The 23,458-nt window shown below is 38.7% G+C and overlaps 1 protein-coding gene across 4 annotated transcripts in view; it reads right to left on the bottom strand.

Annotated features, from left to right (window-relative positions):
- MCC (MCC regulator of WNT signaling pathway) overlaps positions 1-23,458 on the bottom strand; it is a 181,860-nt gene that overhangs the window by 126,563 nt on the left and 31,839 nt on the right. Inside the window, exon 1 of one of the 4 annotated variants that reach the window (XM_057367496.1) lies at positions 10,841-11,581. The exons of the other annotated variants lie outside the window; for them this stretch is intronic. Within the exon in view, the coding sequence (XP_057223479.1) occupies positions 10,841-10,897 (57 nt within the window). The 5' untranslated portion in view covers positions 10,898-11,581. Of the gene's footprint in view, positions 1-10,840; positions 11,582-23,458 lie in introns of those variants that run through there. 4 annotated transcript variants of the gene reach the window in all.

Genomic DNA, 23,458 nt, shown 5'->3' with positions numbered 1-23,458 from the left:
AACAGCTTATTTCAGATCCTCAAATGAAATGCACTATAAAGTACAAWGCATACTGTCATGGCAATGGTACTGCATATTACTGACATTTCAAAATTTAACACAAAGCTTACTTTATCAGTTCTATTGTTCTATTTATATTTTCTGTACAAAAGACAGGGCTGTACATTTGGTCTAAATAAATAATAAAAACTAATAATAAAGAACAAAAACTAATTTTGGCAGCACAGTCATTTAACCATTCCAGGGTAAGTCACATAGATGATTTAAGGCTACCAAATGGTCACAATTCCCATTCAGACAAATAAACAGTGTAGCTTTASACACTGCCCAGTTTGATGGGGAAAAGAAATCTAGAAAATGCTGGAAAACTGAACTGTAACTGGACTGTTAMAAAATGTTACTGCATTACTTCACTGATTCCAAAAGACCACATAAATCCATCATTTTCTCAGTAAAATCTCTCCTCTTAGATTTAARACACGAATGCTGACTTAACTGTCAGAATGATGCCCTGAATTCAAACTCCTGAAGTCATGAATCAGCAATGGCAAGAGCTCACAAATAAGAAACTCATGTAACTTATCATAAGTTTGAGGTGTATTTCCTCTAGATGTATTTCTATTTCTCCCTCCCCCTTTCCCAATGGATGCTGATTCCTGTTTTCAGCTTTTGCTTCACTGTAGAGAGCTTCCATTCTGATTGTGCCAAGCACCAGTGTTCACACGACTGTGATAGAACAGTGGCGCTGAGAAASAGTCCTTTCATGGGGAAGGGAATCGCTGGTTTTTAACTTTGTTTTGATCCATTGGGAACCGTGTTTATACATTGTGTATGAGCCAGATTGTRTATGGATTTTAATCACTGCAAAATTTCCTGCTTCTCAGAAATGGTGTCCCATTAGYCCCTGACAGTAACACACAGATATATCAGATAAGTCTGTCATCTTCAGGGACTTGGTATAATGCAGTACTGAAAAACCAGGACATCCATACCCACATCAGGAATTATTCACATTCTTTTTACATTGAATTTACTATGAATGGATGTTTGAAAGCTAAATTTAACTTCAAAGCTGATTTAAGTGAACAAATTGAGCTGGATTCTGGATTAACAGCAAACTCATTATCACAAGAAACTCCCACATTACTGTATTTGAAAAACAAAATCTAAATTTAAACTTCCCTACTGTGATTTACTTCTCTAGTACTGCTTTTTCGGATCCTTATGAAGGCAGCATTATACGAGACAGAACATACATAATGTCAACATCTGGTAAGAACTAAAACTGCAAAATTCTTCCTTTGTTCTCTTGGAAGGAAAACATCTTCCATGAAAAGCCACTGTAATTTGCTCTAAAAATTAGCAGCAAGAGCACAAAGAGAAACAGTGGAAAGGTTTTTTTCCTTTCTATTTTTTCTTTTTTAAAATCACTATGGGTCATTCTTTGTAGTACTTTGCCTCCTTTTTTCAAGTCAGTACAATAAAAAAATCTACYAAATTCTAATCATACCATTCAACAGAATTAAGTTAAATGTTTATTTAAACTGGCAATTTCTGAAGCTTACTAATTCCTTATAAGGAATTATCCATGGTAGGATACTACTCTCTCTCAGAGAAGTTTCTGACAGAATTAACTCAATAAATGTTCTGCAAGTGAGYATTTTTTCATTCACAGAAAGTTCCCTTGGTGTTTCCAAAAAAATTAAAAAAAGTTTCTTTCTGTTTCCAACATATACCATGCYTCTATCATCTTCAAAGGTACAACAGTTCCTGCACTTAGAGAAATATTATTTGACCACTCTTATAACCACAAGACAGTGGAACTTACGATCCAAAGAGGAAAGAGGTGGTCAAAAGTCAAGATCACAACTGTAGATTTCACTCAGACCTCTCTCTGAAAAAGTCCCATGGGGTAAGATTCTGAAGGGAAAGAGTCCTATGAAGGCTGGTGGAAACAAAACTGAAGGTGAGCCAGCAACATGTTGGTGCTGCAGGAAGGTGGATGGTATTCCAGGCTGGATTAGGCAAATTACGGCAGATCAAGAGATGTRAGTCTTCTGTTCTTCTCAGCACTGGTAAGGCCACAAGTTGGAGTGCTGGGTCCAGTTCCAGRCTTCCCAGTACAAAACAGACATGGACACACAGGGGAGAGTCCAGCAAAGGGACACCAAGATGATGGATAGACTCCCAGCACCTCTCCCAAGGAGGAAGGCTGAGAAAGCTGTGACTGTTCAACCTGGAGAAGAGAAAGCTCAGAGGATCTCAGCAATGTACACAAACACCTGCAGGGAGCGTGCAAGAAGGATACATCCAGGCTCTTCCCGGTGGTGCCCAGTGAMAGCAYCAGWGRCGATGGGCATGCACTGAAACAGAGGAGGCTCCCCCTGAACATCAGGAAACTCCTTTTCCCTGTRACAGTGACTGTGCACTGGTTACTCAGGGAAGTGGTGGAGCCTCCATCCTTGGAGATAATCAAAAGCTTTTCACAGTCTGGGGGCCTTGGCTCTAGCAGACCCCCCACTTGAGCAGGGGCTTAGACCAGGGGTCAGCTGGTCCAGAGGTCCCTGACAAYTTCAACCATTCGGTGATTCTAAAATGGGAAATGGCATCTCATTACTGAAGAATATGATTATGTGACATTCTGAATGAGACATGACACTTGCCTATAACTCACTGGCATCAATTATTATATTTTAAAGTGCTTAAATATGCTATAAAAAGATATTCAGCCTAACACACAATGCAGAAATATAGGAAGTTAAAGAAATTCTCACAGGAAAGGAGAAAGCCTACCTTCATGAAAAGCAATTAGCATATTTATTTCCATTCCAGAAGGGGTAGGTATTGAAATTCAACCACATGGAGTTTCACAAAGAAAGATAATTAKGGGTATTCATAGGTATTCAGCACTGCAGATGTGAGACAATCTCTAAGTTTTAAAAACCATGGAAAAGAAGTTTTGTGTTTCGCAGCTCTCTCTCCCCAAGTAACTAAATTAATATAGATCTCCATGCAATTATGACTTGACAGTTATGAATCAATACATTTTTCTCCTACTGTGCTCCACAGGGAAGATATCCATTAGTGGAAGAGGACAAATAAAGAGATTCTGTCCATTCTTTCATCCACCATCTCATAAGACAGAAGAAAAGTATAATTGGTAATACTGTTAAACAGMTTTTGTCCTTCACATCGAGCAGGCATCTATTTGCCTCAAGCAGACAAAATATTATCCCTCGGAGGTTTATTTTACTTATATATTTCACTGAAATTACCAGCATGCTTATTTAGCAAGGGCCCAGAGGTTCCACCAGGTGAGTTATACCTGGCAGATCAGTGACCTGTGCCATACCATTCATCAGGAGAAAATCATCTGTTCCTACAGGAGCGAGATTCCAACATATAAAAAGAAAAAATGAGCTGATGAACAGGTTGACCACCATGGGTTTAACAAAAAAAAGCAAGTATGCCTGCAAATAAGCTTAAACACAAAGAACGATCTAAGTCAGCAAATCAGACAAGTATAGAATCAATAGCTTGAAAAAAAATAGCCGCACAATGCTATGCAAAAAAAGGAGAAAAAAAGACTAAGGGGCGGAAAAATGAACTTTTCTCATGAAGATAAAACATTTTACATGTAATGTCAAAAAGAAAAAAAAGTCAAACATGGAAAACAGCGCAAGATAGTCCTCACTACACCATTCTAATGGGGATACCTGGTCTTTTCTGCAGATAACAAAGACCCCTTTGGTTTCTGTACATGGCCGCAGAACCCGCGCCAGGCACATGAATCAGGCAAAGGAAGGAAGATTCATTTGATTCACCTGAGGATTGGCAGAACCAGTCCTGACTTCAGTTAACAGGCAGTGAGATTCTACTACCTTCGACCTGGCAACAGCTTAARGGTAAACTACCAGTGCAATTTAGAYAGGATACAAAGTTCAAAAGATTATCAAACCAGAGTCATTCAAAAGATAGGAAGCAAACCAGCAGAGTTTGGGATAGGATTATCACAGCCTGTTGTCCATGAAGGTCAGATAACATAATGTCCTTGCGAGCAAATGACACTTCTGGGTTTAGAGCCTGCAAAGGGTAGACTTTTCAAGACAGGCACATGTGCTGTTTTATGGGATCACCAGCTTCAGCCAAACCTCTGAACAYGGTTCAGGACACCAAAATGTCTGTGAAATGAAACAGTTTTGGACTTAAGACACAGCATAGTAACGATCTTGTATTTCTCTGTCATCACAACCATGAATCACATTTCAGCGTTGACAATTATAATTCCATCACTGCAACCAAACAATTTTTTTGGAAACGTTTCAAAAAGGCACAAAAGCTTCTGCCTTTGCAAAGCTTAACCTTGCAATCTAAGGTTTCTTCTTTCAGAACCTTTTATATGTCCCTTTACAAACTACATATCCAGAGATTGCAGAGGAACACATAAAAATACCTTCTAAAAGAAGAAACTTGTAATTGTTCCCACACAGAGCCATGTTCTCATATGTCCAAGTCTGATCAAAGACAAAAACACATTTTAGTTTCCCAAGTTATAAGAGGAGGAGGGAAAAGATTACAATCTTTATCTCTAAAAAATCKTCCAGGAATGAACTCTGGCTTTTTTATCTATGAATAAAAACAAAGTCTCTAAAAGCAATTAGACAATCCAATACATTGTTAATGGTACTTTCATAGCATATATTTGAGCTAAGATTTTTCAGCATATAAAGACATTTTTCAAACATGATTTTTTTTAGCAAGGAATATTAAAATATCAGGCAGATAAGTTACATAATCTTTGTCTTTTTTTCATTAGGAGGCTGCAGAAGAGCGTTATCAGTGCTGACAGTGTCAGGGTATTTTGACTAATCTTTTTATCGTGCTTCAATTTAATAATAGCCAAGCCTGGAACACACTCCGTGCCTGATAAGTAGCTCATATAAATCCAGGAAAAAACATTTTCTTTGAAGTCACTATGCTTTTTACACTGGAAATACCATGCACATGTAAAAAGCATATATTGATCATGCCAGAGTACCCTCAGCTTGCCTGGGGACCCAATTTAAAGATTGCATTCAGACTTGACAGTCACTATCCAGTAGCGTATTCATTAAAGTTTACCAGTGAAGCATTTTCTTTAAATAGGTACAGATAGATCAGTGTAACAGAGACATACAGTAAGTCTTTAAAATCTGTATATATATTTCACATCTTAKGTCTCCACACCTCTCATAACAACAGCAAAGGAAAATGTCAGGTTTGCCAGGTTGACTAGTATTTCACAAAACCCAATTGAACTCAGAAAAAAATGAAGAGAGTTCACCAAAAAAAGATTTGCAAACTTGACCTCAAGATCTCTGAAGCACTAAAGCTGAGAGCACTCGTGCAAGGTTACAAGTGTTGCTACCTCAAGGTGAAAGTTTTATCCAGCTCCATACTAGAATCCCTTTAAGAAAGTTTCTCCTCAAAGTACTTTAAGCATAYAGCGTTGCTACACTCACTTTTCTAAGACTTTGGCAGTTCATACTGTTCACCTTTTTGGTTTGTCTACGGCTATGAAAAAAATCAGTTATTCAACTTTTTCAAGGTCAAAATAATTTTGAAATATGCCATGTTTGCTSTTTGATAACCACATTCAATTCTGTTCTAGTGTAAGGCTGCAATATTTAAAAGTATTAAAAATGTATCACACTTCCCAAAACACCTTCTGACTGGGGTGAACACACCTTCTCTGTTGGCAAGACAGAGTGTTACAACCTGCAAAGAGCTTTGACAATGATGGCCAAGGGTATATCCAGTAGCAAAGATGGAATTGCAGTAGAATATGGTGTTTACTTGCTCATGAGAGGTACTGGAAATATACTGGCACATCTGTTGCATGGCCAGAAACCACTCAGGAAGCAGATGCAGAATTAGGGTGACATTTACTCACTGATTTTCTTGGAAGAGTACCAAGCTCAGGAAGATAAGTGTTTGGGATTTAATCCTATCCTGGAACACAAACCTCTTCCCCATTCCATCATGGCTCTTTCCCCACATGTAGGTACAGTGACAGCACAAGCTGGCACTTGTTCTAAAGGAACAGAGGCACACATSGGAAAGTACCTCGGGGTGGGGATGGTCACTGCTGAACTCTTCCACTGCCAGGGAGGCTTTGACTGATATCCTGCTCCTCTGCTGGTTACCCACTCACCCCACAGTTTCCCTCGGACTCAAGGGATACACAACTTCAAGCCACACAGCCTCTTTTATTCCTGCAATTCTCCTTCTACAGAGTTCTTCATCAGAGTTTACAAGTAGAGCAGCAGTGGAACACAAATCTGAGAAGAAAGTGCAGTACGGTCCTACCATAAAATKATTAAAAACTCAGAACTTAACCCTCTCAGCCTTGGTCTTTTCTTCACATTTGATATTATATATAAGATTTTGGTGAAATCCTTCATATGAACTCATCATTCTGCTTCCTACACAAATACYAGCTTTGGAGCCTATCCTTCCTTCATCTCCCCCAAATTTTAAACACTTTGTTGTTAAAACAAAAGAATAAGTAACCCATTTTTCTAAGATAAACTGCCCATCGATTTATTCCAGCCAATGTAAAGGGTTAAAGAATATGAAGCTGTATCTAATGCAGTCACATAATATATTTGTATCCTGAACACTTGACTTCCAAACATGAAGAAGCAGGAAATATAAAGTGTGCATCTAAAGAAGCATCCTATCTTCTAATTTTGCTGTGCAGAAAAATATATAAACTTTTCAGATGTTATACACCATCAACTCATGCAGTAAGTGCTAAAAGAACTCAATAAACAGTAACATATAAAATCAGCTGCATCTAAAATGCAGAATGTATTGCATTACCATTATATCAGCCCTTGTATCATTACAAAATCTCTTAGGCACAGTCCTACCACCAGCAAATTCACAAAGTTCACCTAATGAAAATTATTRCCAAGAAGATAACTTAGCTTTTAAGCCAAAGATAAAATTTATATCTTAAGTATACAATTGAGAAAAATATAATTAAGCTCAGCACTTACATTTCCTTCACATTCCTCCACTAATAATTTTAACTTTCAGCATTAGGTATGGGCCTACCTGCTGGCCATATTTAGTCCTACAGGTGGACCAAGTCAGAGCACCAGCTCTCCCTCTTTCAGCACACCATCTCCACAGTGAATAGCCAAGGGAGCAGACAAGACCAACGCTAGGATGTAGGGGATACTTGCTCAGAATGCTGGGGTTTAAAGCCAAGTAGAGCCTTTGAATTTGGAAGAAAACACAGATAAGGCAATTCAGCTCCTTCCAATGAACACCTCTTTCTAAAGAATTGCAGAATAGCCAATAGGTACAAAGTATTTAAATTATGACACACAAAGTTTTGTTTTTAATGATGTATAAAACAGTCTGCAATTATGGGCACCCTGCTGTTTACCTGTACACGTTTTCAGTAAAATCCATCCTGTTGGCTTCAAAAATAAGCCTTGTGCTTACAACGGAGGTTTTCAGAATTGTATGAGTAAGAAATTGAAGGGATCCAATGAGATCTTTCCTAATTTTGGTAATCTGTTATGCATATAAATTACATCCTTCCTTGATCAAGCCTTATAGGTAATTTCTGCAAACTGTGTTAAACCTTAATATGGGCACGTAAAGGCCCATTTCAGAATAGTAGTAAAGAAGTTTTTTTGGTCACTGTTACCTATTTACAAAGGTACTAAAGGCTGTTGTACATCCTCACAGACTACACAACAGGATTGCCAATCTCATTGTATCTTATATATACCAAAAAAAACCCAAATCAAAAGAAGTCCCAAGGCTAACACCACCTCGCTATGTAAGAACAATGTTTCTTGTACCTTTCTGAACAAGTACAACATGACCAATCTACTACGCAAACAGCAAACTGGATAACCTTCCTTTCTCCAGACTTGAAGCTTGAAGGCAAAAGAAGAGCAGAAGAAATGGGATAACATGAACTGACAGATGGAGCTAGGGAACCACAGAGCATGAGTTTTGTGGAGGTCTGACTGACCTACAACAGAAATCAGATTTTTTTTTTCTTCTGCTTTCTGCATGACCTTTGCATTGGGGCAGGTGAGTAAATAAAGACTACCAAGATCTCTGTTTACCCAAACAAGAGCTTAGGAATAGCAAACATCAACTATGCACAAACTTCTACAGTCACATTGTCTCTTGGAAAAACAAAATGTGCATTAATTCTTGCCAAAGAGAGATGTGAATCTGAACTAGAAAGTTCCAATACAAATGGAATGAAYTGCAATAAATTCACTTTCCCTTTTGTCTAATGTATCCAGTCAAGAATGCATTTATTGTATCTTCAGGGCTTTGCAGCTTTCCTGTTTATTTTAATAACAGTAGTTTCAAGCCTAGAGCTCCACACATTGAGATAAGGATCAAGGCACCTACATGAAAACCCACTGTGTATGATGTGAATCATAGTATTTCCTGGTCTGTTAACATATTTGCCATTCAGTTATGTACAGYAGTAGCAGCCCACTGTAATGTCAGAATTTGAGCTGTCTGTAGAGACAGAGGTGCAGGTGAACACACACTAAGATAGCAGTCATTTAATCAAATTTCATTGTAATTTTTCCACCATTTAAATGAACACAAGGCTACTGTCCTCCACTGATCAAAAACAAATATGGTATATAGAAAACAGAGCCAGAAAGGAAGGAGAAGAGCATGACAAAGATGTGGAAAATACAGATATATAAACCACAGGTACAGCCTTTACCCAGGTCTTTCTACCTTCAATTACAGCAAGTTCAACAGTGCCAGTGACCAATATGGAAAGGTTTAACATGAGCATAAAAATTACAGAGAGCTGGTTGAGAAGTTAACAATTAGGGGTGAGCAGCTATCCACTACATCTCAGAGTATTCATGAATCTTCTCCCCTTTGGGAGGTGGAATATGATGCTTTTGTGAGGCCTACATGTTTCACTGAAAACCCACTGTTTTACCCAAGATCACTGCTGAAGTTGACCCAGCCTTCTTAGTGACTGTGGCTAAGGCTTGCTAACATAAGCAGCTCAAGCTGCAAGAAAATAATGATGAGCAGCTGGGGAAAGTTAGGAGTTGTAAGATCTTCTCTGGTATGTTTGCAGTCAAAAAAAGGGCCTATTTCTAACTCAYCTGTTGCACCAGAGTACAAATGGGAACTGAGGACTGAAGAAAGCTTGCGGGGGAAAAACCCCAACTAAACAATGAAAATGTAGAATGGTACACAGTCACAGATTCCCTTCACTACCTTCCATGTTAACTTCAGAAAATAAGAGGTATTTTGAGATATATAAGATGTATATGATACTTTCTTACAACAGAAGTATCACTTGGTGGGTGTGTGAAGAAAACATGACTAAGTAATTTCAAGGTGGCAGCACTACCAGTAAATACTGCCTGCTCCAAATATTGACTCAGTTATCAACTCTTTGAGACACTCCATGATCAATGATCTTGCAAAGTCTTGAAGATTGAAGGTTGAGGGATAAAAAGCAGTGATAACCATCAGTAACCATGGCCAAAAACTGTGATCAAAAGTAATTCAGGTTTTATGCAAATTTATGAATCCAACTTCTGCTGCATTGTTAATATAGAATTTCTAAGCAGAAATTTGAAAAAAGTAACACAGAAATAATGCAACTGAACTCTTTTTACTTTAGGCAGAAATACATACATTTCTTTTGCCAGAACTTTCCAGTCACAATAAACATGCTGTCCCCCTTCATGGCAGGGTACAGCACTTGCTTATCTCTCACATATTTTTTTGTGCGTCCCCCTACATTGTTGTGTCCCTCACTAGCCTACTGATTTATTCCATTTATATTATTATTCCACTCTATACCTCAGTGTCTCCTTTCTCTACAGAATCAACTCCAGAAACTATTAACTCTCTTATTCTCCCAAGCATATCTGATCTAATATTCCTTAAAAAACTAATCATATTAAGGATATGTCACAGTAAAAGGTGTATCAAAGAAATGGACAAAAGCAACAGAGAAGCATTTCAGTTAAACTGGGGCAAGACAGACTCCATATTCAATTTCCTACAAAATGACCTTAATCAAATGATTGGGATTTCATAGTATAACTAAATTAGCAGTTCTCAGTAAAGCCCATAAGGATTACACATCTAAGACATTTCAGTAACTGACAAAGTATGCCACTTCTAAAATATTTATTAAGAATTTGCATAACATCTGATATGGCTTTAATTTCAAATTTATTARAAACACACAGAGTCATGTAACACAAAAAACATAGCCCCACTATAACAAATAACAGCTTACTATGGTTTCCAACGGAAAGGCAGAAAGTTTCTCATGACTCGTTTTCTTTTAGGCAAAGAAGGAAAGTAACCTAATTCATCTAACCTAAACAAACAGTACCACCTTGGCTAAATACAAGAAAACACAACTTCTGCCAGTGTTGTTGTCTTACCAATAAATATTTGTCATTTCCACACACCCATTTCCCTCCTAAATTAATCACCATCTGTTTAATCTCAACTGAAATCTCCTTATTTCACCTACTGCAAAGATGAATGTTGGGTATAAACACAGCTTTCACAGGGAAGGCAATCACTGCTGCAGGGTAACAGGAAAAATGTCTCTACATGGTTGCAATCATTAGCCCTTCACCACTCATTCAGAGCAAAGCAGCAAAAAAGTTCAGGTCATTTCCTGACTGGCACAGCAAGTTATAGCAAGATACACATTCTATTAATTTTTAATTGCATTGCTCGCGGACTGAAAGCCCGAATGGGGAATGTTTCTTTTTAAAGCATAAAGAAGGGCACTGAAACTGCTTACCTCACTCAGCTCTGCAGGGGAGTCATTTCCATATTTCATAGCAACTCCAGAATTCATGATTAGACTTCTCAGGGCTTGATGATTTCTGCAGATTTTAATGCTTCAAAGCTTTGTTCAACTGGTTCAATACTTTCTTCTCCAAAATTCTTCTCTCTCATACATTTTGCTCTAGACAGCCATTTTTACACCACACTGAGAGTTTAAGTTAATGATGCAAGATCTTCTAAAAGAGCCAAACTGGTTTTGACTTCACAGACAATCCATTGCTGCAAGAGACTTGTTAATAATGTGAAGTGCTCAGAGAATGTAGGAATGAAGTGCTTACCAGGATCCCARGGCTGTCTTAGTCCATTTACAAGGCGTGCTTCATCTCTGCTGTCTGCTTTATGCTGCTCTTTTACAAAATTCTGTTAAAGGGCATCTCCCAATGCCGCTGAACATACTCAGGAAAATCTGATGAGCTTCACGTAAGTTCACAGAGAAATTAAAAATCAGAGTGCTGCTACAGTCCTCAGTGTTCGGGGAGGGAGAAAGGAAAAAGAGAAGAAAGCTCCCCTCCCTGAGAGAAACGAATGCTGCACTTCACGCTAAAGTTTCCCCTGCCAGTGAGCCTGGAGTTTAAGTGGTTTATGATCAAACACAGCTGTCTTGCTGCTGGCTAAAGGGTGCATGGAAGGGGCGGTGCCAAAAGGAGAGTGCAAGCGGGAGGGAGGGAGGGAGCGCTACAGAGAGTTCATTTTGGAACTACAGGCATCTCTCCAGCCTTCTGCATACTAATTACTACACAGAAAACTATAAAGCTAAGTAACAGGAAATGCCACCTGGATAACAATAAATTGGATTCCTACTTACCTATTCTTGTGTGCAATTAAGTAAGGAAAACTGGGGGGGGGGGGCTTTAGTGGGTGGGGGTTTTAATGATTTCAAAAGGTCACAGTAAGCCTGAAAGCACCATTAGAATACTGCAGATTTTACATAACAGACTGACATTTTACAAAGATTTCAGAAGATGTTGTAGGAAGACTGGAAGAAAAAAGCATTTGCTTTTAACAACTAGCTAAAAATATAGGAAAAAATCCCTAACAAGCTGAATTTGTGGACAAGCTGTACCCATTGTAAGAAAGGACAACCCCTTTTTCCTTTTCTGTTCCCTAAAACAGTGACAGCCCCACACACTTTTTGACTGGATTATGATGTACGTTTTGAGTCAGAAGTAAGAAACACAATCCTCTGCAGCTGAAATTTAAATGATCATCTTAATATGAAGTATTATTCAAGTGCCAAATTAGTTCAGAAAAAAAAACCCAAATATAAGAATCAGGAATAAATGATACAAGCTGGCTCAATCCTTGCACCCTGGCAAAAACATTTTCATGGGAAACAATGTGCACCAAAAGCAACGTTCTTTAAATAATCATGTGAGGTTTATTTTCTCCACAGATGTCACAGATTAGTATCAGCATGCAGACATAGAGATAATTCACTCCAATGACAGTACAAGAAGTGCATTAAGATCAAGAATCAAGAAAAACAGAAGTATATTGCTCTGTGGTACTACAGAATGATTTCTGTGTTCCTGTCCTTCCTCTACGCCCAGCATCAGGAACTGCAACATTCTCTGGCTCAGAGGGTAACAGGAATACCACAACCTCTTACCAAGATGTTTTACTTTAATCCTTCAGGTCTCCAGTCTGCTTTAGCAGAGTCTGTATTTTAGGGTTTCCCTTTGTCTTTCCGTGCCCACCTTCAATCACCTCCACTCTCCATTGTTTTCCCCATCGAGTGTATCCTCCCAGACCCACCTTCACATTCAGATCTGCCTCTGTGTCAGTGCTTCTGTGAATATTCCTCCTTACTCATCTTTGTTTCCCACATAGTTTACCAGTTATGGCCCCTGAAATCCCATCGAAGAGCTGCACTGCTCTCTGCTGGCAGAGGGATGGTCTCAAGGCACAGGGAGATGCTGGGACAAACTGCGCTGTCCCATCCAGTGGGTAGGGAGCCAGGGGGATGCAGACTGCAGCATGGGAACAGCATATCCACAGCAGTGTTGGGCACTAATCTCCTGTGCATTAACACGGTTTTGTACCCAGAAACAAAGGTGCTTGTATAGTGACTAAGCTCACTTTTCACAGATGAGGAAAACCCCCATGACCTCAGTTCAAAACTTCCTGCAGTTCACTACATTTTAAAACGTTTTATCTTTTCAAAATTATGCCTTCAAAAACAAGGTGGTGACAATCTTTCATATTTTGTATCAYTCCCTCATCAATCTTATTTTCCCATTTACTATCTTCTCTGATCTTATCTTCATCCAATTCTATCGCATCTATCACAGGCTCACCAACAGAGGGACAAGCCTCAGTATTAATACTAAAAATAACATTCTGAGGTTTTCCTTTTTTAAAGGAAAGGCCATATTAAATATGGATTCAACACACTGTACTTCCCATACTCTGTCCCTATACTGTCAAATATTTCCCAGCTGATTGTGAACAGGCATTCAGACATTAAAAGTTCTGATTTGTTTTCCTCAAGACTCAYCACTGTCCACTTCTGGCAGACCAGATGGGGCACGCGGTACTACAGATGYATCCCACGCATGATAGTGCAGGACATTTCAGGATCTGAACTAGATCCACCCTGCCACACAGGATCCACCTACGCTACACAGGATTTTTTTCTGCATCATTCCTACTCCATGCAGTAATACGATAGAATAAGACAGAGACACTGACTGAAAAACAACATCAGAATTCACAGCTTCAGATGTGTGTAAGAACCTGGGAAGATATGTGCAGGTCCTTATAGAAAAGGTTTCTTTAAAATTTTAAAATTAATTGTAACTCATGTGTATATGAGTGAAACGGTTAAACCAAACTCTGATGAAAAATTATTTTAATTCAACCCCAGCTGACTCCCACTGCAACCTCTGCATACTTGCACTGAGTGGTACAGGATTACACGTTTCTCAGTTGGAAAGCATGAACTGTTAACTAACCCACAAAAACTGGCAACGCTTGTTTCAACATCCTTATAAACTTTGCAGGCAATTCTTCATTGTGGAGGGCTAGCCAAGACTAAATGTAATAGTTCTAGAATAGTTTTTCTAAAAAAGTTATTATATCAGATTTTTCAAAACAGGAGCATCAAGAACATCTTCTGAATATCTGAAGATGTGGCAGTTGTTCCTCTGTAAAATGTCATTACTGTGTAGCATTYCTCCAAGTCCATTAACTAACTGAATGAAAATGTTACATCATGAAATCAAATTCCCAGACAGACCTGCCCAGCTGGCCGCAGGCTGATTCACCACTTCCAAACACATGTAAGTGACCTATTACAATAGCAGGGTACTAAGAACTTAGTTGAAGCCAAAGTATATTTTCCCACTGTCTTTTGCCAAAGGCTGGCTTCAAAGAAAACAAAATAAAACCTCAAGTATGCCAGTTTTGCATTGACAGGAAATGAACAGAGCACCCTGTGACCCAGTGAGAGAGGGGCCTGCTGGATTCAGTCCCTCTCTCTTGTTTGGCAGTTGACTGCTCACCTTCTCTGGGACTCAGTTTCTTGCCTAGAACAGTAATGCTTCCTTGCCCTCAGCCTGTTCCTGCCTTCTTTTTTATTCTCTACAGGCAGGGTGGGGATCAGACTGGGAATGGGAACAGGAATCTCTAAACCTGCAGATGTTTCTTACCCCAAGGTGAGGAGGGTAACAAGAAGGAGGTAACAAGAAGCCGGACAAACCTAACTGTTACAGACGCTTTCAGAAACAACATCCGTAACACGCTTTCTGTACAAAACAGAAACACTGGCCTGGGCTTCCACTCAATTGCAGGGCATTTCTGATCCATTACTGCCTTATGTATTTCTAAAGCACTCATGATGCACATACTGCTTGTGGTAAGTGCATTTGCACTGACAGATTCTTCCCAAGATAATTTCAGAATTATGCAGCAACAGCCATTAGGGTGGCTAGTTTGCTGATTGTTGATCTAATAATCCTGCAGCGACTCTTTTCCATTTGTTTACTCTCATTAAACTGTATAAAAAGAATCATTGACATGTCTGAGATTCACTGAGGAATTCTAGTTTTTTGATTGTATCTGAACAACCATTTAGTAAGATTTGCACTATCACCTGGTGTGAAAGGGTTCTTTAGAAACAAGTTACAACTTCATCACCCTTCTCACCTGTGCTTTTGTCACAAAGTATGGAAAACATTAATCCTGTCGTCATTTTGTAAGACCTCTCCCTCATAACATGTCACCGTAATTACAACAGTCTATTTACTTACAGTTACTGGAACAGGTGTGACACTTGACAWAGACAAATACTCCCTCGTTTTAACAGCTGTAGAGTAAAACTACAGCACAAATGCAATTACCTACTAAATATGTACGTGTCACTTATTCTTCAGCACTGTGTGTGCCACATTCTGAAAAGCAGTTTCACTCGGCATGCAACATGCACCAGTAGCTGATCACAATTCCAGGATGTATGAAATAAGGCCTTCTTGGTTGGCTCTGTTTAATTAGCTCTGYAATGGAAATAAAACTAATTGAAGTCCACTGAGCATTTCGTTCCTGTTTGTTTGTTTCAATATCATCCCTACAGATACAGCAATACTCTGCACAATACATCATACAAATAAATCACAACTGCAAGTATCGCAAATGTACTACAAACAAATTTTTCTTTTCTTTTCCTTATTGCACAAAACACATTGGCATAGTGCAAAGTCCAGATTTCCACGGAGAAAACAACACTCAGATTAGCATAAAGGCTAAACTTGGAAGCAGAAATTCAATACAGTAGTTGGATAATGTTTCCAGAAAATTCTTTATTCAATAGCACTAATGCACCATGATTTAAAATGGAGAGGTTGACAGGGGTGGTAGGTTCATGATGCAAACTGCTCTCATTAATGACAGTAAAGGCTGCACCTAGGTTGAAACAAAAAAAAAATCCAACCCATTTGAAACAATTTCAAGTAACCTTACACTGAAAATGAAGCACTGTCTCTGAAGAAAACATAAGCTAATATTTTATTTCCTTCAATCAAACCATCTCGATGAGTCTGAAACAGTTAATATGTCCAGAACAATATAATTTCAAAACAGCACTTTAATCAGTGACTCTCACCTGTTCACCCCTCCTCAACTACTTAATCCACTTAAAAAGTCATGTCCTTGACCTGACCAGTCTCCTTGGGAGTTCACATTTGATCCCTCTTTCTATCCTCCAGTATTTCAAGCCATGAAGCCACTCACCAACCTGTCAAACAGTCTCATTTCCTGTCATTGTAACCAAACCTATCACATTGCTTTTTATTCCCTCTGACCCCACAGAGCCTCACCAACAGGTCAGGACAGGAAAACGACTAGGAGTCAATGTGTGCCTGTTATTTATGTTGGTGACTTGCCTGTGAGGACAAGGAGAGACAATACCCATTTCTATGTCACAGCCACCTAATATCATCACTTTATTTGCTCCTTGCTTAAAAACACCAAGGCCATTCTGTAAACTACAATTAATGCAATCATACTTCTGCTTAGCTTCTCTTCATTGCGCAGCATTCCCAGAGTTCAGTTATGCATTCCTCCAGTTATTAACCACAAGGTAAATCCATTCATTTCACTTCAAGTCCACACAATCTTGGTAGCCAACCTGTATTTCCTCCTGTTTATCAGCTGTGAACTGAATCCTCACTTTTATAGAAAGATTTTCCAGGACCCCCCTGCTAAGTCTCCTATTTTTCTCAATCCCTAACAGTGAGATTTCGTCCATTCTCTTCTTACTCCAAACCTCTCCTGTTTTGTATCTTGTCCTTCATACACTCTCATTTCCAGTTCCAGTCCCCACTCAACAGTCATGATCGTGCCTCTGCAAACACTCAGCAGCCCTCGAACTCTACAAAGACATCTGTGTGTCGTCAGTCTGTAATTATTTTCTCCCTAACTGCAAGATTTCTCTTCACTCTGACTTTCATTACCACTGGCACACTGAACACACAATTCCTTAAGCTGGAGTAGTTTGAGCCATGGATCAACGATGATGTGAGTTCCCACAAAGAAAGGGGATAGATCCTGGCCCCTGGATTACATCAGAAGTGTGCTTTGACACTTCATATCCYATCTAGCCAAGCAACCCATTTCACCATCTGTAGATGAGATATCCTTTGAATGTTTAACAGATGAACTTTTGGATAGTTTCTGACTACATGTGTATGTACACACGTACATATACACACTTAATTCATGTATATCTAGTGTGTGTCATTTATACAAATACATTCCTATGTGTCTGTWCATACACTTATCTACATCTATCTAAATGAAGTATAAATATTTAAAAGTTTGGAYACACTGAAATGCTCCACTTGAAGTATCTTCAGTCCAGTGAATTCTGGCAAATGCAAGGCAAGCATCTGACAGAACCCTGTTTGAAGCTCTACAAAACTTCGGTTGGCATGACCGAAGAGCAACGAGCACATCAACTTCACTGACCACTTAAAGGTTTGGGGTGCTTTATTTTGGCAGAAATTATAACTAAAATTACTTTAACAATGACATGAGCTGAGATGATATAGAAAAGTTTTGTTGACTCAAACCCCCTAGTTTTCAACCAAATCTATTTTACAATTGCTGCAACTGAATTCCTACAGCCCTCATTTACATTACATTAATTTGTAATTAMAAAATTAATTAATACATTTACATTAATTTGATACATTTTGTGTATCAAAGGTCATTTTGTGTCTGCATAGTTCAGTAGCTGTTTATGAAGGTCAGCATGTTGGTCTATAGACTACTTCTCAACCCCATACACTACAGTAAATACTAGTATTTTCAYATTTTTCTAAAGATCTGGTATTTTCTCTCTATAGATAACTAAATATAAAATCCAAACTCTCTATTTTAACCCTGCATATAGATCCGGTCTAAATTTTTTTTTCTTCTAACTGCTTTGCCATTTACAATTTAAATTGCTCCACTGACATTCTTCCTTTACATCTTCCTACACTTAAGCTTCTCATCATAATCTTCCAGGCTGCCTTAACTCTGCCTTACTTCTACTTCAGCCTTCATATCTGTCAGTTCCATTTTACATTTTGAGGGACAGCGAACAGCCCTGCTTCAGCATTTATGATCTTACTGACTTTCCTGTATAGTTTTTTTTTGGTTCTACATCCAAGATATTTTTCTCAAGCCACTTACACTTACTTCAGATGATTACAGAACTAAAATCTTAGTTACTTCCTGGCCTCATSTGGATAGACCCTTACTTTGTTAAGAAAACTTGCCCACTGTTTCTAGTGTTTAATCTCAGATAAGGTTCTATCAATCAACTAAACCAAGTCAAATAAAGAGCCCCATGTCTATGATAAAAAAAAATCTTGTTTGTTCTGCCTTCACAATTCTGGTACAAGATACTTCATCATTATGAAAAAACACTTGTCACCCATGTAGGTGCCCCAGAGATACAGATTTTTCCCTCCTTGTACATAACGCATATCAGAAAAATCAATATTTACGTAAAAATTAGATTCAAGAAATAATATGAACTTAMAATTTCTTAAAAAATTCAGGTAACAGAGTAAAAGTCTTTTTCTCCACTTTCCCAAAATTACAGTTTCAAGCAGATAGACAAATACAAAACTCAGTGCAGGAAATTTAAAATGGCTATTTAGCTCAAAGGCACAAACCCCACTTGGGTACATCAGTGGGGTGAATTTACTTCGTTATAAACTCTTCACAGAACAGATGCCGCCCTTCCTGAAACACAGAGTTTACTTTGATTGCTTCCTACCAGGAAGAGAGGGTGAGTTTACCAATTCACTGMAACACAAGTAGGACCATAAATTGAGAAGTGATCATGTGGTTTTCTAGCCTAAAACAGAGCAATCATAATGGAAGATTTCCACAAAAAGTAAGGAGGGTAAGTACAAGAGAGTACATGTGTGTAAGTACTTTCCTCCCATTTTCTCAGTACTAGAACCAAAATAGTTACCCAAAGCAGATGTGCTGATAATCATACAGTCACACCWCAACATGAAGAGGAGTGGGGTGTTCCAGCAGTGGCAGCTGGCAGCATCTTGGACTGCCTCAGGTCAACGTCCCTGACCTGACAGTGACAAAAAATTCCGAGGAACAGGWGCATCTTGATGAATTTTACTGTGGCACTGACAAGTTTCTATGGGAACTCTGCCTTGCTTCTCTGGGTTGGCAGGATAACAGCTGATTACTCCATTGCAACTAAATTGGCACTGCATTGAAAAAGTACTCAACTACACACTGCAATTGAGATTTTCACTTGATTACCAAAATCTTCTATTTCATGTAACCAGAACATATGGGTGTAGTGTGTGTTTAAGAAGGGGGGCAAGGAGTAACCAAATCACCTTTTCAAAAATTGAGGATTCACAGATGCTCAGCACTGCCAACTTCAACTATGTCAAATCAGCAGCTCACACTCAAGGGAACAGGCAGAAAAGGAAAAGCTGGTAAGAAAGGAGACCCTGTGATAAGAGCTATGCAATCTTTCTAGCACACCAGAATCCAGGAGGTTAATTTTGCTTCAGCAGACTWACCCTAACGCTCAGACTCAGCCTGCCACTCCCAATAATAATAACGTCAACATTGTATTCTGAACAATATGCTGTGTGCAGTGGTGCTGGCCTATTGTGCCAGGTGAATCGTTCTTCACTTCAGCTAAATGGAGAAAAAAAATGTTTGGAAGAGTAAAAMCATCTGAACACCTGCACTGGAGCCAGAGGTGCCTTGACTACAGCCAAGAAAATGGGATACATAAGAGTATTTTCTGAGCAACGAGGTAGAAAAAGATAAAAAGTCCTTGCAACTAAGTTAAATGAAAAGGTTTGGTATCTGGTCTGTAGACCTTCAAAACATCTACTTACACTTGTTAAGATGTTCTTTCCAATAGTGCCTGATTGCCACATGCCAGCTTACATGACTCAATTACAACTGCAGAACTAGGTCAAAACCCATCACCCTCTGCACTTCAACTTCGTCATRTGCTTGTGAAAGAGACTGTTTGACTGTCATGTAAAAGATCCAATTAAAAGCCACAGTCAAAAAGATCTATTAATAGTTTGCCTGAACAAACGTGACCTGTGCTGGCACCCATCACACTGTGCTGTGATTGCCTGCAGATGGAAACAGTAACAGATTAAAAAAAAATTATAATTTGCCACTTGCTCACTTCTATGTCTGCTACAATTCTGGAAATTCAAAAGACATAAACATTTCATGTAAAACAGATGAGTCCTGGCAGACCTAACCCAGAATGTTCATTTTAAGAGAAAAACTAATAACTAAGGATGATTTTGGAGGGCCATAGAAGCCAGTTCTGTATAAACAAAATGCATAATCCCATTACAGTTGATGCCTGCTTCAGACAAACAAGGTCCATTACAATGCTGGCTTGAGATCAAAGAGCAAACAGCTGCCCACACCCCTAAACATAAAAAACGCCTGCCAKACAAAACTGCCTTTGTGCCTGCTCTCTGACAAGTCAAACCTCCTGAATCCATATTCCAATAATCACCTCTCGCTTTAATGGAATTCTTGGATTCTATTTTTAGCCTGGCAGAATTGAAATTATGCCTGGTTTGGAAGCATATGTACAGAAGGCAAGGTTATCCTGGGCACAAAGCTTTGGTAGAAGGCTCAACTGTCCACATCACTAGAGTCTCCAACTTCAGGCCTTTCTATTTCAGTTCTAACTGAAGGCATGATTAGACTACATTTTTACAGCAATCATTTTTACTGGCATGGAAAAGAAATTGCAGTAGAAGTTGCATGTAGGATATGGGAAAAAACATAGCGAAAAGGAAGAGATCCAGCTCYTGTGGCTTATGGTATGCATGGGTTCCCAAACACTGAACAATCCCCAGCCAAATAACTCATGAAAAATCAATCTCTACCTAAGCAACTGAATTCTAAGACATCCCACAAAGTGGCTATAGTACTGAATAAATTCCTCAMAATATACAAAACCTAAGTGTTTCTTATCCACACTAGATTCATGCAGGGAGACCAGAAAGACATTACCTTCTCCCATTCAAAAACATGTACCTTGAGAGCATGGGATACCTGATACTTTGGGGCCCATTTCCCTGACTATAACGGAAATAACAGGGAAACTGAATGAACAGAGCTTCCCACAATAAGGAAAAAATAAGACTACTTTAAAATAGAGTAGATTGGAGAGAGGGGTGCAGAATAGAAGAGGACAGACTTTGCCAGAAAAGAACACACCAATATTAATGAATTCTAAAAGCATAAAAGCTTCAGAAATTAAAYGAGAAATTTTGAAATGGATTCTCATTTACAGCAGCACCAAACAAAAGTAGCCTACAAACCAACCACAGAATTCCCTTTCTCACAGTACAGTTCTATTTTCAGACTTCCTTGATWCCTTCCCTTAAAAGACCATTTCCCAAAAGAATTTCCATAGAACTCCCATTTAATTTACAGCTAATGCCTATAAATTAGCAACAGAAAAAATGGCTCATATTTAGGACAGCTATAAGAGTATGCCTGGATTGCCACAAATCTCTAGGAAGCCTGTCTTCCCTTGTCCCTTGCAAAAGAAGTTTTGCTTTCTTTGGCAGCCAGACAATCCTTCCTGGTTTTGCAGAGTCGATTTTAAAATCAACATTTACTTGCTTAGTTAAAATGAGCCCAAAATGTAGTTTAATAAAAATCACAGTACACATACAAGGTGTTCAGTTTTTTGGGAGGGTGACATGCCATTTTTAAGCGGTATAATTCTTAATCTCTAGATACACTAAGAGTACATTGATTCGTGCCCAACAAAAATTTATATSTAAAATGAATAATAAGACATCCTTTATCATCAGGTAATCTGATAATTTCAGTCTTTGTAACAAAAGACTGTTGGTTATGCAAGCACATGTCCTGATAGTCACACAGCAAAGACAGTAGAAGTATCAGCTGGCTGTTCAGCAGTCAAGGAAGGAGGTAAGGTAGGAAGTAAAAGAATAATTGATATATTGTCAAATTGTCTGAATTGCTGGAGAAAGTACCATACAAAGAGATTAATCTCAGGACTCTGATCTTCATCACAAACTATCACGTGTGAACATACGCCATATACCAAGCACCTCTGAGACATTCTCTTGCTAAATTACTAAGTACAATTTATGACATTAAGGCATTGAGAGAAATTATTATATGCTCAATAACATGACAGCAGTACAGAATTCACATGTAAATAACTGAATTTACATTTACATGTACCTCAGAGCACATAAGTGATTATTGTGACTTAGGATGAAGCAGGACACCAATACCATTTGAAGCAATTATTCAGAACARGCTGCACTACAGCCTGAAATAAATGTAAACAGAATGATAATATTAAGTGTGCTCTTTTATACACAAAAACAATTAATATAAGTAGACCACAACAAATCAGGKTTGCCTGATTAAGGAGCAGATCCAGGTAGGAAAGGAAAAATCACCTGTTCCTGAAAAACGCCATAGTGACTTTCGGAATACTATTGCTCAGTATAAACTGTATTAACTAAAAAGAATAGCCTTTTCAAAACAGTGGCTCTGTCTGTCATAACTTGCAGCTCAATGATCTTCAGGAAGAAAAATTAGCAAGGCAAACATACACTGAGTCTGACTAATGAAGAGGTACTGCAGCAAGAATATCTATTGTCAGGTAACATGATGCTCCCTGAGACAYGGACATTAAGGTCTCATCTGCTAGTGATCATGCTGAGAAGCTAATGCTAATACAACTACATGTTGATCTGTCAAATGCATTTCCAGCTTAATTTTGTTCTTTATAAACTTCTGGATTGTGTACCCAATAAAGATGCTATCTGCATTTCATACAGAGTCCASAGCCAGAATTAAATCCAGTTTAGTTGCATTAATTCTGCTGTACAAAAAGCATACCTTGTCACACRGATGCACAAAGAGTCCGTTCCCAAGCCCAGTGATGTCTTTAGTACCTCCAGATAAGGTATAAACACATACAAATCAGTCAGAATAGRTAAGAAAGAGAGCAGTTACAACAAGATGCATTAAGTACATTTTGGAATTAGTTTTTGGTTTGTTCTTGATGGAGACATTCCAAAAAACAGCTCCTCTTGAGATTACAAGTGTACATTTGGCAGGTAGAGCAGTCTGCCCCAATACCCTCCYACCTAGACACATCCGTCATGCATTAACAGCCCTGCATAAGATAAAAAGCAGAATTATGCACACTTTGTGGTTGGCCAGAAGAGTGAGATGCTGCAGGAAGTAATTCTGGCAACTCTGTAAATAAGCTCTTGTTTCTGACTAAGAACAACCATATCTGTGGTACGGCTGCTTTGAGGTGGAAATAGCAACGCAGTCTCCTGAACGGTAGTTGTAAGGAAATTCTACCACACTCTGTTCTCAAAGACACAGCTGCACCCTTCCCCTCTGCAAGTCAACTTTTCCAAGTAAAAAAGCTCTGTCCAGGAGAGGTGCAGTCAAAGAGGTTTCAGTGTAGCTATCTTTGGATGGAAAAATCAGAGATCAAAGTATTTTGGATCTCACCAGAGCAGGACTGGATAGTTAAAAAAACTAC

The sequence above is a fragment of the Malurus melanocephalus genome, unplaced genomic scaffold, assembly GCF_030028575.1.
Source record: "Malurus melanocephalus ecotype Western Australia unplaced genomic scaffold, MMel_1.1 scaffold_80, whole genome shotgun sequence".
Classification (NCBI taxonomy): domain Eukaryota; kingdom Metazoa; phylum Chordata; class Aves; order Passeriformes; family Maluridae; genus Malurus; species Malurus melanocephalus.
The sequence above is the reverse complement of the archived record's forward strand: the minus strand, read 5'-3'. Positions and strand labels throughout refer to the sequence as shown.